Source organism: Neodiprion virginianus, chromosome 3, assembly GCF_021901495.1.
Source record: "Neodiprion virginianus isolate iyNeoVirg1 chromosome 3, iyNeoVirg1.1, whole genome shotgun sequence".
NCBI classification, from domain to species: Eukaryota; Metazoa; Arthropoda; class Insecta; order Hymenoptera; family Diprionidae; genus Neodiprion; species Neodiprion virginianus.
In genome coordinates, this window is record NC_060879.1 from 41,807,059 (window position 1) to 41,819,218 (window position 12,160).

Genomic DNA, 12,160 nt, shown 5'->3' on the forward strand with positions numbered 1-12,160 from the left:
TTGCGCATATCACTGTATTACAAGAGACAACGGGTTTGACATCAATTGTTCGTAATCTTTCGCGGCCGGAAGTGATAATCGAGAATATAAGGAGGCGCGTGCGCCGTGATGTGAGGCGGTAATGAAAAATCGTACAAAACATCACCATCACGGTTAAAAATGGCGTTCGGTCTAGCTGCGTTTTCATACATTGTTGCATTAATTATCGACGCCTTTTTAATATTCTTTTCGATATTTCACGTAAGTCAACTGAATATCGCATTATTGCTCAATTGATTAAAACAGTGCAAAATCTTGCTGTTACCTGGCTTTTTTGAGATTGACATAACCTCAAATTTAGCCTGTGCGTAATCTAAGATTTAATGTTTAACACACCCTTCTTCTAGGTCATCGCTTTTGATGAATTAAAAACAGAGTACAAAAATCCAATCGATCAATGCAACAGTCTAAACCCGGTAAGTTTTAAAGAATTCAATGATTTGAAACACAACTTCGGAACTCAGTGAAATTACAATCTTCATAATTTATGAAATAAGTGATAACGTGGACGAAAAAAATCTACTGTTAGCTGAGTTTGCTTTTAGCTCGACCTTTGTAACGTAAATTAAATTCGTTATGATCGACACAATTTCTGTACGCTATTGAGTCGATATCTTATCAATTATTCTTGGAACATATAGTAGATACTTCAAACATAGAACAACGCTACATTTATTTCCTGTTCTATTTACCTTATTTCTTACGCATTTTCAGCTTGTCGTTCCAGAGTACCTTCTACACGTTTTTTTCAACGTACTCTTCTTGATTGCCGGAGAATGGTTCTCCTTAATTTTGAACCTTCCTTTGCTCGTCTATCACTTCCTTAGATTTCGGAACAGGCCTGTGATGTCTGAACTCGGTCTTTACGATCCTACAACTATAATGAACGCGTCTGACTTAACGAGATGTCAACGAGAAGGCTGGGTCAAACTGGCGTTTTATCTTTTGTCCTTTTTTTACTACCTTTACGGGTAAGGAAAATTCACAAATTAACATTACTAATCAAGTAGGGTTGCAAAAAACTTAAAAAATAATAAGAATTACTCATGTGAAGTTTTGCGTATGAATCTAAAGATGTTTTTCAGTTATTAGAATTTAAATGGGATTAATCTAAAATACAACAACATTGCGAATATTTATAGCTGCATATATTTGTTTAGCATATATTATTTAGGTGTATATGAATACTTAAAATATCGAATTTTTGTTTTCTGTTTCAGAATGATCAGCTCCCTCATTCAATGAGCAAATCTCATTGTCAGCAATCATGATCATGGTTCCATTTTAACATCTAACTAACCACTAGAGATTAGTATTAAATAAGTCTTATGTGCGAATAAATTCAGGCAACACATCTGTTTGAATGGAAACGATGTAAAATGTGTATAAATATGGAGAACTTCTTGTGTTTATAAATAATTAATTGTGTAACGTGCGTAATTTGGTGAATGTCTGAAAAGCATTTCTTTTGTACCATTGCATTCGTTTCCTTGAAGTTTCATTGATTCGTTTGACTTTTGGGTGGAGTGAAAAAGGTGTTAATAATAAGTAGGTATTTATTTGGGTTACTTAATTTTATCTTATCACTACCTCAATCGTGCGTTTAGTTTCTCAATTTTCCAGTCTGCTGCCACAATATTACACCTGTAGTATTAATATACAAAGAATTAGAAAATGTTGATTTTTAGTGAAGCCAGGAACTAAATGAACAAATTTTTAAGTGAAAAGTTTTATAAATTACAAGTGACACTATATTAATACTTTGTATGATGAAAAATCTAGAATGTCGGCAGATTTGTGTGTTTTGCATTCCTCACAGTATAGAAACTACACGTTTTAAGAAAGTGATATTCTATTTTTGCGACTGACAAAATCAGCTCCAACTTTTTATGTCGTATTCTATTGTATTGACTAGCACTTTATGCTTGTTACATCGCAAATAGAATGAGTAATGTCTCCAATAGGCTTATCATTAACAATTACACGTGTATGACACATACACGTGCACACACCGAAAACATTCTTTAATAAAGAGTACTTCGTATAAAAAGAGAAAAAAGCTTTTGAAAAAGACGATTAATAATTAAATTTGATATAGTTTAAAACTAAAGCGATGTTTGGCAAGAAAATGATATACCCTAAACCTTTTTAAATTAAAGAAATAAACTGGGTCTCATTTCTAGATTACAGCATTGGATTAACAGTTTTGTATAACATGATTCAATACTTGCTAGGTCACCTCAATTAACATTAGCATTAAATATTTTGTGAATTCCCAAGCCAAAGATATGAACTTTCTAAGTTCTCACAGTGGAATGATGTTACAAAGTCATATGTTTTGCTACTGATCAGTCAGTTTTTCCTAATATTTTTAGGAAATTTTTGTGAAAAATCATGAAAGCAAAAAATGCTCCAGACAGAAATTCTGTAGCTTGCTTGTGACTGTCATTCTTTGTTGCGAGGCAATGCATTCGCATATTATAAAAATATGAAATTAAGCACACTATTAAAAGGTATCTACAGTCTTGGGAGACAGGACAGTTAGACTTGATTTCTGGTTACAAAAACCACCAAATCGCTTGTACCTATATACACAAGTTGATATTTATCTGCTTAATTTTTCTTTAAGCCAGTCTTCTGTGAGTTCATCCAACTCTCGTACCTCGTAGACTCTAGTGAGGTCAGCTTCCTTTTGAAGTGCTAACTTTGTCCCGGCATACATAATCTGCAGTTCCATTTGGCTATCTCTTGGAGTATAGTAGATAAAACACATCGGATAAGACAGTCTCCCATCCGCGTGTTCCATTTTGTAACTATATACTATGTATCTTGGCTGGTGGCCCGGCAGCGAGTCTTGTAGCTCGTCAATTGTAATGTCCTGCAAAACAGTACGCGAGTCGTTAGAAACCAAATATCATTGATTGTAAATATGATCTCACCTCTAGCAGCTCGTCAATGCAAATTTTCTGCCTTTCTCTGACCACTTTAACTGAAATACAATTCAAACTATGATTAATAAGGGTTCCTATTTTGTTTTCACCAGTTTATGAATCGACTTACGAATCAATGCAGCATTATTTTTGTTCTTGCGAAATCGAAACTTTTTCAATTCCTCTTTGACATCATCTTCGATGTCGCATACTTTCACGTTTGAAGACTGAAGAAATAAGAATAACAATAACTCATGACATAATAAGAATAACTGTTTATAAAAATATTCTGACGCATTCATTTGTTACACTGTGTCCCACCAGTATTCTTCCTTCCCAATTAACTGAGAGTTTACTATTATTCGACAATGAAAATTAACGATATCTTACCATGGTTCCCCAACGTTTTCACTGTTTTACAATCGGTTAGTGCTTTCTGGTGCAATCTGAATTAATGGGTGTGTTAACTGCTAAGTGACAGCTGACAATGAGTAAACTTCGGGAGGTGGTAGAAAAAGTAATTCCAGGAAGGCAATCGGTTGATTGAACACTGTAACTGTACACTTAAATGAATATCACGAAATGTCACAAATTTATTTACTGTGTATTTACTGAATATTATACAGGCATTGACAAACACTGTACATATTCTTCACGTCTGCTTTCTAATGCATGTAATTGATAAATAAAAATTAGGTATTACGGACAAAGTATACGATACGTACGTACGCAATGAGAAACACTGTAGCTTTACGATACACTGAACGTAACGCCGTGTCATCCGTGTATATTTGCAATTTCCATGCATATGAAATACGTGCGTTCATAGCATCCCGCGGATGATAAAAACTGCCTTATCATCTCTTGGTACGCTTTTACCAGGCCAAATATTTTGGATAACAGATGTAATTTTCCAGATTATATCGACGTTTTGCGAGTCTATTATCCATAAGCGATCCCTTGTGAATTCTGTTAAGGAAAATTTATTTGACGACTTTGCTTACAATTAAAATTGCAGAAGTGTAATTAGGGCGATTCCGGTCGGTAATGAAGAAATCGAAAGTCACACTTACAGTTAGTTCTCCGTGAGCTTAACCGTCGGGTAGGGCTCGCTGACACTGTTGACCTGCTGACAGCCAGCTAAAGCGACGTCCTAGAACTTGGGATTCGGATTTTGGGATATAAATGGTTTGTGTCATCCGACTGTCGCGTTGCAATAGCTCAACATATTTGGTGCGTGTTTTCGATTGACGCTGCGGACATTTTAGGCGATAAATGTACACCGTAACAGTGCTCGACTGCTCCATGGTAAAATTCTACAAATGATAACGGTGTCGGTTGTCTTGAGCAATACGATTTCACGGAATTATCTGTCTGCCGGCAACTTGAACTGTTCGAACCACTGCCATAACCACCCATTAACGGCCGAAAAATGACAGTTATGGAGTTTTTCGGATGCGCCCTCCTAGCGTTTGGACCGCCGCTAGCGATGTTCACTTTTACCGTCGCCGTTGAACCGATAAGAATAATAATTCTCATTGCCAGCGCCTTTTTCTGGCTGATAGCCCTCCTCCTCTCCGCTATTCTCTGGTACGTTGTTGTACCACTCCAGAACGAGCTCGCCTTCGGGCTTGTCTTCTCAGTGCTGTTTCAAGAGGCGTTTCGATTCCTGCTGTATTGGGTGCTGAGGAATGCCGAACGCGGCTTAGAGAAGGTGACGACTGCCCACGTCGCCGAAAGCAGACATGTCTTCGCCTATGTTTGCGGCTTGGGATTTGGAGTGATGAGTGGTGCCTTTGCCCTTGTTAATGTTCTCGCTGATGCGATCGGTCCAGGAACAATGGGGCTGCACCAAGGATCCGAGTATTTCTTCATAGTATCTGCAACCACGACGCTGTGCTTCATCCTTCTTCACACGTTCTGGGGGATTATATTCTTTGCTGCGCTGGACAGGCGAAGCAAAGCCCATCTTGCATGGGTCGTAGGATCTCATTTGTTCGCATCCTGCATGACTCTGCTTAATAGATATGAGATTTACGCTGTCAGCCTCATATCGGCTTACTCCGTCCTGGTTGCTACTGTAGTTATAGCATTCAGAATCGTCGGTGGAAAAGCGGAGAATATATCGAGATGCTTTTCACTGAAATGAGAGTCAATTCTAGACCGAATCAGACGATGTGAAATTATTTATGAATTACTAAAAGATTACGAATACTAATTGAAGTTCTGGGTGTGTGGACAAATAATGAAAGAACACGGCGGCGTTATCCAACTTACAATTAGACGAGCTTAATACTTTAATACTTAGAGCTGTTATATATTGTATGCCGTCGTGAAGATATGAAAGGTGAAGAGGTGTTAAAACTAAACTTTGAAGAAATTTTTCATGAATTTATTTGCATCACTATTTCCAAGAGCCAATGTTGCTCAAATGGTAGTAAATTGATGCGTGACATACTATTGTATTGTCTTGTGCAGTTTTCTTATTGTTAGTAACATGTTTTGCTCAGTTTCCTTTTTTCTTCTATTTCCTTTTCCAACCAACAAATGCTACATTTTGGTGATGTGTGAGAAAGAAAATCACTGCAAAGCTGAGTAGGACTAATAGTTAAAATTTTTCAATATTTTCTGTAACGGATACAGACTGTTCCCATTGAATATATAAATTTCCTTGCACATTTCCTATGCTTATTATTAGAAGTTGAATAATTCATCAGGAAATATGTTCAACAGATTATAATTAAACTATGAAAATCATTAGAGTTATTTGTGTTTGACCTTTGAGGCGAAGGTCTTTTCTGCAGATAAATGAGATGTGTTTATCACATTTGTTGAAGCCGAATTGTAAGCCTTTAACGTCCTTGACTATATAAAATAATAAAATGTTAAAGTAATAATTGTTTATGGAAAATTTTCTCGGATATCTTGAACAACGGCCTGATTTTATGTGAAACCTCAGGTTGGAATATTTAGAAATAGTGTTTCTAACGAACAATGTATTGATGCAAAATTATGAGGAATGTTGGTGACTTCTTTGAAAACTGTATAATATAGAATATGGTTTATGTAGAACAATTCTGTGAAGAAGAACCTTAATATTTTGCACCATGTTTCGTGCTTCACCTGCTGATTTACAATAATTAATTAATCTATATAATTCATACAACTGCATTTTGTATGCCATTCGAATAAATACTTTTTTATATCACCAACGTATTTTTCTACAGGGAATATTTCTTGAACTAAGCCACTCAAGTCAGGTAATTTGCTCTGTGTCTAATTCGAAGTTGTATTTCCTGTATCTATACCCATAAGTATTTAATACACATTTTCATTACCCATAATAAATTAAGTTGTAAAATTTTGAACCATTTATTTACTTAATAATTGCTATTTGTAATTTTATAAATGATATTCGGGATTTCACGCTGACAAGAGAAACTGATAAAATAAAGACGGACTCGTTTGTCCGGAATTTCTCTAGATGTGCTGCATAGTGTTTAATTTTTTTCGAAATAAATATACTTATAATGTACTTGGGTATTCCAGTAAAAATTTGCAGAAACTTGAAAATTTGCTAACTTGTTCTACTACAGGGTCTGTTTCTAGAATTAATGAACTACCTTAGTGTCGAATTAATTTAGATTTATAACATCCATCAGAGTATGAAATGTGCGTTTGAATAATATCGAATTTAATCGAGCAGCGATTCGATAGTTTTCTTCGAGGCGATTCGCAACCAATCATAAACATCCGCATGGATTTTAAAACGATTTCGAACTCGTGTCTCGAATGATCGAACACGAGCAGACGGGAATGTGACGGACCGCCTTGCTGCGCTGTCAGTTAGTTAATTTTCTCGAGTCATCGATCATTAGTGATTAACGAGCTGGAGATTAGAAGATATCAACATACGAAAATATGCGAAAAAAATCTGATTCAAAAAAATGAGGATGATGTTCGGATTTACTGATCTCCGATTACACTTGATCGCTTTGATCACATCTAACGTTATTTGTTTTGTTTACGGCCACGATTTGAAGGGTTTCGACGATACGGTTCTATTCAAAATCAATTGGCCGGGGAAAAGTGCTACGGATTTACTGGTATGGAATGATTACCACCGATTCAATCCCATTATTTAGACATGTACAATTTTCCGCAGTCTTGCTTCATTCCTGAGCATAACCTAAAATCTACGCGACGTTGATTGTTATTTACTTTCGCTTTACGCTCAACGAAGAATAACAATACACGTATGCAAAAATTAAAGATTCTGCCACATTCCCGGTTAGTTCTTCTTTTCTTGTAATTCGACCAATTTTCCCCTCCAGGAACCCACAGCAAATGCAGAACCCTACTTTATAACAACGGCAAACAATGAACAATACCACTGTTTGATACCTGATACTACGGAACAAGAATATGACAATGGAGAAACGTATGCTGGGCCTAATCCTATACAAATATTATCAACATTGTTCGTTCAAAATTCATGCTCGTATCGGGTAAGCGTCATGTCATTTAATGCATTAAGTTATAGCCCACAAGCGTTATGTTTCTCATGCAATAACCAGGAATATTTGGAGAAGTCAGTGAATAGTTAAGTAAGTGGTAGATTCGGAAAATGTGATTCATCAGCTGGAATCTTAATATTTTGTTTAATAATGCTCAACTAACGTGAGAACGACTTTCTAGGGTGGTGCTCCGCACCAGACGCTATCGAAAAATCTATATATGAAAATCATAGATAGCTATGTGAAAAATGAAGGATTTTATCAATTTACAGTTAGAATCGTATTGGACTTATGAGCTTTGCCACGGTAGATATGTGCGCCAGTACCACGAGGAGAGAGAAGGAAAAAAAGTTAAAGTCCAAGAGTATTATCTTGGAACGTTTGACAAATCACAGAAAGCTAAACTATCTGCAGAATACGATGAACATGCCAAGAATCCGAACTGGAAAGCACAAATACCGGTTCAAAAGGTGGAAAATGTAAACATGCCATATTTCGAAATCGAGATGTCAGATGGGACGATGTGCGACTTGACTGATAAACCAAGGACGATAAGAGTTTTGTACGTTTGCTATCCACATGGGAAACACGAAATCTTCTCGTTGAAAGAAACTTCGTCCTGCGAGTACGAGGCTGTTGTTTTATCCCCGTTACTCTGCAAGCACCCTGATTACAAAGCGCAAGACAGTGGAGAAAACGTGATTGACTGTAGACCTGTTGATAACGCTCCAAAGAAACCCAGGTCTCTAGTTGCTTTAGAAGCTGAAAGCCTGAAACTCAGACATGAGAAAGTTACGGTAAATTGTTTGTGGGATTGCTTAATATTTATATTGAGATCAGCTTAGAGGATTCTCCTCATTTCTCATGATCAGCGTCGAGTAGGTATTTAGTTGTATTCGTAATGGGATATTGAAAACTACATTACTCTGATGACAACAGCTTTTGCTCTTGCCATCTTTTTCACAATTTAAGCAATAGATCGTTTAAAAAATACCAGAGGAAAACATCGATGACTGATTTTTTAACACAGCTTTATCCTCAATTACCTACAGACCAAATATCATGTTTTGTTTGTATGGTTAATGATCAATTGTTAAGTGAATCTGTTAAAAATGATTATTTTCAACATATTTTGTGTTGGGTTTAAGTTTTTTTTTTGTACATTATAGTCTACTCTCCAAAAATTGAATCGACTCTTTCTTGCGCAGGATGAAAAGCCGCAGAAAATCTATGCGATCTTCCATGTAGATAAGGAGGGCCAGGTTAGACTATTTTCCATTTTGGGGGAAAACTGTTAAACGTTTGTTTGACTGGTTTAAGCCTATTCTATTTTATCCACTTTATTTTCAATCTATTATTATAACTGCCTTGATTTGTTTGTGTACAAGTTTTTTCATTCAGTTGTTACTCGTGATTCGTCTTACTAACATAAACTTCTTTCTGTACTGTTAACTTGAGATAATTTCAGTTATTGCAATGTATTCCACATTTGATACTGACAAAAATTTATCCTTCCACCCATCTCCACATCCTTCTGTTGCTATGTAAAAATATGAAAAGCTTCCGAAACACGAAAAACTTTTTACAACATCAGTTTTAATTGCATCATTGAATTGCAGCTGTATCTACTGTTATGGCAAAGATTATTAGCTCACAAATTTCTATACACTTTTCTCATTCGGAACTCGATGATATCGCTATGATATTAATAATTACGACTAAGACTACTTGTATATTCTAGGATGGAGAAACGCGGTTCAGAGTTGAAGTCCGCCCAGTAGAGGAAACAAGTAATGTTGAAGAGACTGCAAGTTCGGCTGTAGATCAGGGTGTTAGTCCAATCGATGTTAGCCCAATTCAAAATTTTTTAAGTGGTGTAAACTGTTTAAATGGGGTGAGTCACTACTCGCAAATACTGTGAGTGATTGCATCAAACTTACATCATTTACAAAATGAAAAAAGTGATATTGCATTGATATCACATGTACCATTACACAGGGTAATGGTTGGTGGAAATACGAGTTTTGCTATGGTCGTACGGTAAATCAGTATCACATAGAGCGAGATGGTACAAAAACTGTGGTTAATCTTGGTAAATTCGACACAAAGAAGCATCTGGAGTGGATCGTAGCGCACCCAAATAAAAGGCCAAAACCTATCGCACAGAGAAAGCAATTGTCTCATTTCTACAGTGACGGCAGCACCTGTGATAAAACTGGGAAGCTCAGACAAACGGAAGTAAGTTCATGATCATTTGATGAATATTTATGAAAAAGATGCACTTCTATTGACTTACGTAATTTCAGGTGAAACTCAAATGCGCTGACAACCTGACAATCAGTCCGTCCAGCGTGTCCTTATACTTACTCGAGCCAAAAACTTGTGAGTATATTCTTGGAGTTGAGTCGCCATTCATATGTGACATTTTGGAGTTTGCCGACGAGAATGGGCTGATTGGTGATACAACTGTATTAAATTTTGATGATATGAAAACGCCATTTCACCAAGAGAGAGATGAGATGGATGAGAGGATAGCTAATGAAGACGAATAGCCGTGAATAGAGTTCCCCTCTAGAATTTTCTTTGTTATGATCAGCAAACACCCAAAGGATAACGAATGCTGTAATTATATTGCAACGAGTATACGGTACAAAACTGTCGAACCGAAATTTATACTGGCAGTGCATTTATCACTCGTTTTGTATGTATTCGTTATAAACGTGGACTTACTGCGGTAAATTCGCACTGTTGATAAAGTTGAAATCATCAGCATTTGATACGAACTGTGAAATACACAATATTATTGATAATGGTAATTCTATTGCAAAAAATGGGTTTCTTTTTCAATGTGGACAATATATTATTCTAGGTAAAATGCGAAATAAAACCAAGTATTGAAATTCAGTTTTTTTTTTTTTATCATTAGGACAAATTTTCGACATTATTCGTATGGTATTCCTTCGTGATTCGCAAACGATGGGATTTGTTAAAATTTACGAAAGAGAACTATGGGATGTAACAAGTGCCATGGATGTTTTGGAATTGAATTATCTTCTAATTTAAATACTTAATGTATGTATGCTAAACGATGCTGTGTAAAAAGAGTGTTTTTAAACTGTTGATGGGGTATAGGTAATAAAATAATTAAATAGAATATGTGCCTGACGCTTTTCACTCTTTGCACATGGTCTTTCCATCGCTAAGTAGGTTTAATTTATTAAGAATTGATTGATGTTTAGATAATGTAATTTCTTTCAACCAGAAGAACAGTTTTTCAAGTATGGAATATTTTTATATTTAATATTTACAATAATTTAGTACAAAGAATTGCACAACATTACAGTGTTGAATTCTGATTTTCTACCCGATATTAAGTCCCAGACCTACTCTGAATTGTTGCTTGGTGTGGTTTAACATGCCGCTCATAACCAGCGAGGCTGGGATAGGAAACAGTTTCTTTTCCAATACTGCCGCCACCGTAGTCTCACTGTTAACGCTTGCTCTAAAAATTAGATCGGCTTGAGGGAGATCAAATTGATAAAGTACAGTGGCTATAGACTCGTGGGTTCTCATATTCAGCTCCATTTCAACACCCATCTGTAGTTGCTGGCTATTCTTTCGATGGTAACATACGTGGAGACCTGCTTCTCCCAAAGTAGCCGACAGAGTGGTATACCCAGTACTGTATCTGAATGCTGCGGACATAATGGTCTGCTGACCACCAGGGATTCCCAATCCCCTGTGACAAGCGACTTCTGCACCTAATGCGATCCTGGATGTTATGGACTGCAGGTAGTGCAACACTAGCGTTCCGTGCTGCTTGGCAAAATGTGGATTAGCCAAGGTGAGCGAGACCGTAAAATCATCGGATCTGTATTCCAAGGTCGAGCTGCAGGCTCTGTATTTGTTGTCAGCTATTTGGGCAGCGATCTTTGCTCTAACTCTACAGCCAATCGTGTGAACAAAGTCAGCGGTCATGTTCCCATTGGGCATTATATCTCCGATGGCGACAGGATATTTTTCTGTTTCCCCAATTCTTTTTGTGCCTATGTAAGAGGCCCCGAATTTGTAACCCGATGGTGTTACCGAGCTCAGGGTAATTGTGTGTGCTACATCAAAGTGGCTGCTCAGTGTTTTCTTTACCAACAATTTAGCTCCCTCAAAATTCCGGGGATACAGGTCCTTCACCTTTTTGTGTATCTCTTGCAGGGTCCCCGGATTCCCTGGACGCGGGTCGGATATGCAGGGGATGCATGGCACTTCTGGCTCGTGATGTCTCGAACAAGGTACACATGGACTCGGAGATTCGTCTGGTTCAAGAACGGTTGTTTCCCTGGGTTTATTCGCTGTTGCATACACCAAACCCATCCTGAAGCCCTGTGTTACCAGTAACTGTTGCCCGTTGTACGACCCATTAAAATTCTTCTTCTGAAAGTTCAACCACGCTCAAACTGATCAGAAACAGTTGTATTCACTATTCGTGTATCAATATCTCATGGTTATTAATTGTCAAATTCTAAATCTGCCGGGAGAAAACAATATTTGAATATCATTTCCGGCATTCCCGCTTAGAGGCGCCACGAATCATTGGCAAGCACTAAAAATAGTAAAAATGAGAAATCAAGCTTTAGCGTGTAAGTGATTTCAATTTCAGTCCATAGATGGCTGCGCGTT

General features: G+C 37.0%; 5 protein-coding genes across 7 annotated transcripts; 3 read left to right on the forward strand and 2 right to left on the reverse strand.

Moving 5' to 3' along the window:
- The first annotated feature begins 85 nt into the window (after positions 1–85).
- On the forward strand, positions 86–2,098 carry LOC124300933 (protein cornichon). The gene is made up of 4 exons (XM_046755440.1): positions 86–240; positions 387–455; positions 754–1,010; positions 1,260–2,098. Exons 1-4 carry the CDS (start codon positions 160–162, stop codon positions 1,282–1,284), a joined length of 432 nt encoding a protein of 143 aa, XP_046611396.1. The 5' UTR covers positions 86–159; the 3' UTR covers positions 1,285–2,098.
- On the reverse strand, positions 1,173–3,501 carry LOC124300934 (glia maturation factor beta). The gene is made up of 4 exons (XM_046755441.1): positions 3,360–3,501; positions 3,100–3,196; positions 2,979–3,028; positions 1,173–2,917 (listed from the first exon to the last, which is right to left on the reverse strand). Exons 1-4 carry the CDS (start codon positions 3,360–3,362, stop codon positions 2,645–2,647), a joined length of 423 nt encoding a protein of 140 aa, XP_046611397.1. The 5' UTR covers positions 3,363–3,501; the 3' UTR covers positions 1,173–2,644.
- Positions 3,502–4,094: 593 nt separating this feature from the next.
- Positions 4,095–6,453, forward strand: LOC124300932 (gamma-secretase subunit Aph-1). The gene has a single exon (XM_046755439.1). The coding sequence runs from the start codon at positions 4,402–4,404 to the stop codon at positions 5,116–5,118; it is 717 nt and encodes a 238-aa protein (XP_046611395.1). The 5' UTR covers positions 4,095–4,401; the 3' UTR covers positions 5,119–6,453.
- A 310-nt stretch (positions 6,454–6,763) lies between these two features.
- LOC124300927 (endoplasmic reticulum lectin 1) lies at positions 6,764–10,640 on the forward strand. Of its 3 annotated transcripts, none has more exons than XM_046755431.1 (7): positions 6,764–7,075; positions 7,304–7,477; positions 7,759–8,283; positions 8,656–8,748; positions 9,228–9,380; positions 9,485–9,724; positions 9,793–10,640. In XM_046755431.1, the coding sequence occupies exons 1-7, from the start codon at positions 6,917–6,919 to the stop codon at positions 10,036–10,038; spliced, it is 1,590 nt and encodes a 529-aa protein (XP_046611387.1). In that variant the 5' UTR covers positions 6,764–6,916; the 3' UTR covers positions 10,039–10,640. The 3 variants fall into 3 exon arrangements, with proteins under 3 accessions (XP_046611387.1, XP_046611388.1, XP_046611389.1); XM_046755432.1 differs by having other exon boundaries at positions 6,765–7,075; positions 8,695–8,748; XM_046755433.1 differs by lacking the exon at positions 8,656–8,748 and having other exon boundaries at positions 6,765–7,075.
- LOC124300931 (mitochondrial import receptor subunit TOM40 homolog 2-like) lies at positions 10,406–12,147 on the reverse strand. The gene has a single exon (XM_046755438.1). It carries the CDS (start codon positions 11,852–11,854, stop codon positions 10,847–10,849), a length of 1,008 nt encoding a protein of 335 aa, XP_046611394.1. The 5' UTR covers positions 11,855–12,147; the 3' UTR covers positions 10,406–10,846.
- Between the last annotated feature and the right edge of the window lie 13 nt (positions 12,148–12,160).

Bases quoted from the DNA above. Each gene is read 5' to 3' on its own strand.
- LOC124300931 (XM_046755438.1), bottom strand. From the start codon at position 11,854: ATGGGTTTGGTGTATGCAACAGCGAATAAACCCAGGGAAACAACCGTT.
- LOC124300934 (XM_046755441.1), bottom strand. The intron at 3,029-3,099 runs GTAAGTCGATTC...ATTGTATTTCAG, and splicing joins AAATAATGCTGCATTGATTC to TTAAAGTGGTCAGAGAAAGG. The intron at 2,918-2,978 runs GTGAGATCATAT...ACTGTTTTGCAG, and splicing joins GCATTGACGAGCTGCTAGAG to GACATTACAATTGACGAGCT.
- LOC124300933 (XM_046755440.1), top strand. From the start codon at position 160: ATGGCGTTCGGTCTAGCTGCGTTTTCATACATTGTTGCATTAATTATC. The intron at 456-753 runs GTAAGTTTTAAA...ACGCATTTTCAG, and splicing joins AATGCAACAGTCTAAACCCG to CTTGTCGTTCCAGAGTACCT. The intron at 1,011-1,259 runs GTAAGGAAAATT...TTTCTGTTTCAG, and splicing joins TTTTTTTACTACCTTTACGG to AATGATCAGCTCCCTCATTC.
- LOC124300927 (XM_046755431.1), top strand. From the start codon at position 6,917: ATGAGGATGATGTTCGGATTTACTGATCTCCGATTACACTTGATCGCT. The intron at 9,381-9,484 runs GTGAGTCACTAC...ACCATTACACAG, and splicing joins GTGTAAACTGTTTAAATGGG to GGTAATGGTTGGTGGAAATA. The intron at 9,725-9,792 runs GTAAGTTCATGA...ACGTAATTTCAG, and splicing joins GGAAGCTCAGACAAACGGAA to GTGAAACTCAAATGCGCTGA.
- LOC124300932 (XM_046755439.1), top strand. From the start codon at position 4,402: ATGACAGTTATGGAGTTTTTCGGATGCGCCCTCCTAGCGTTTGGACCG.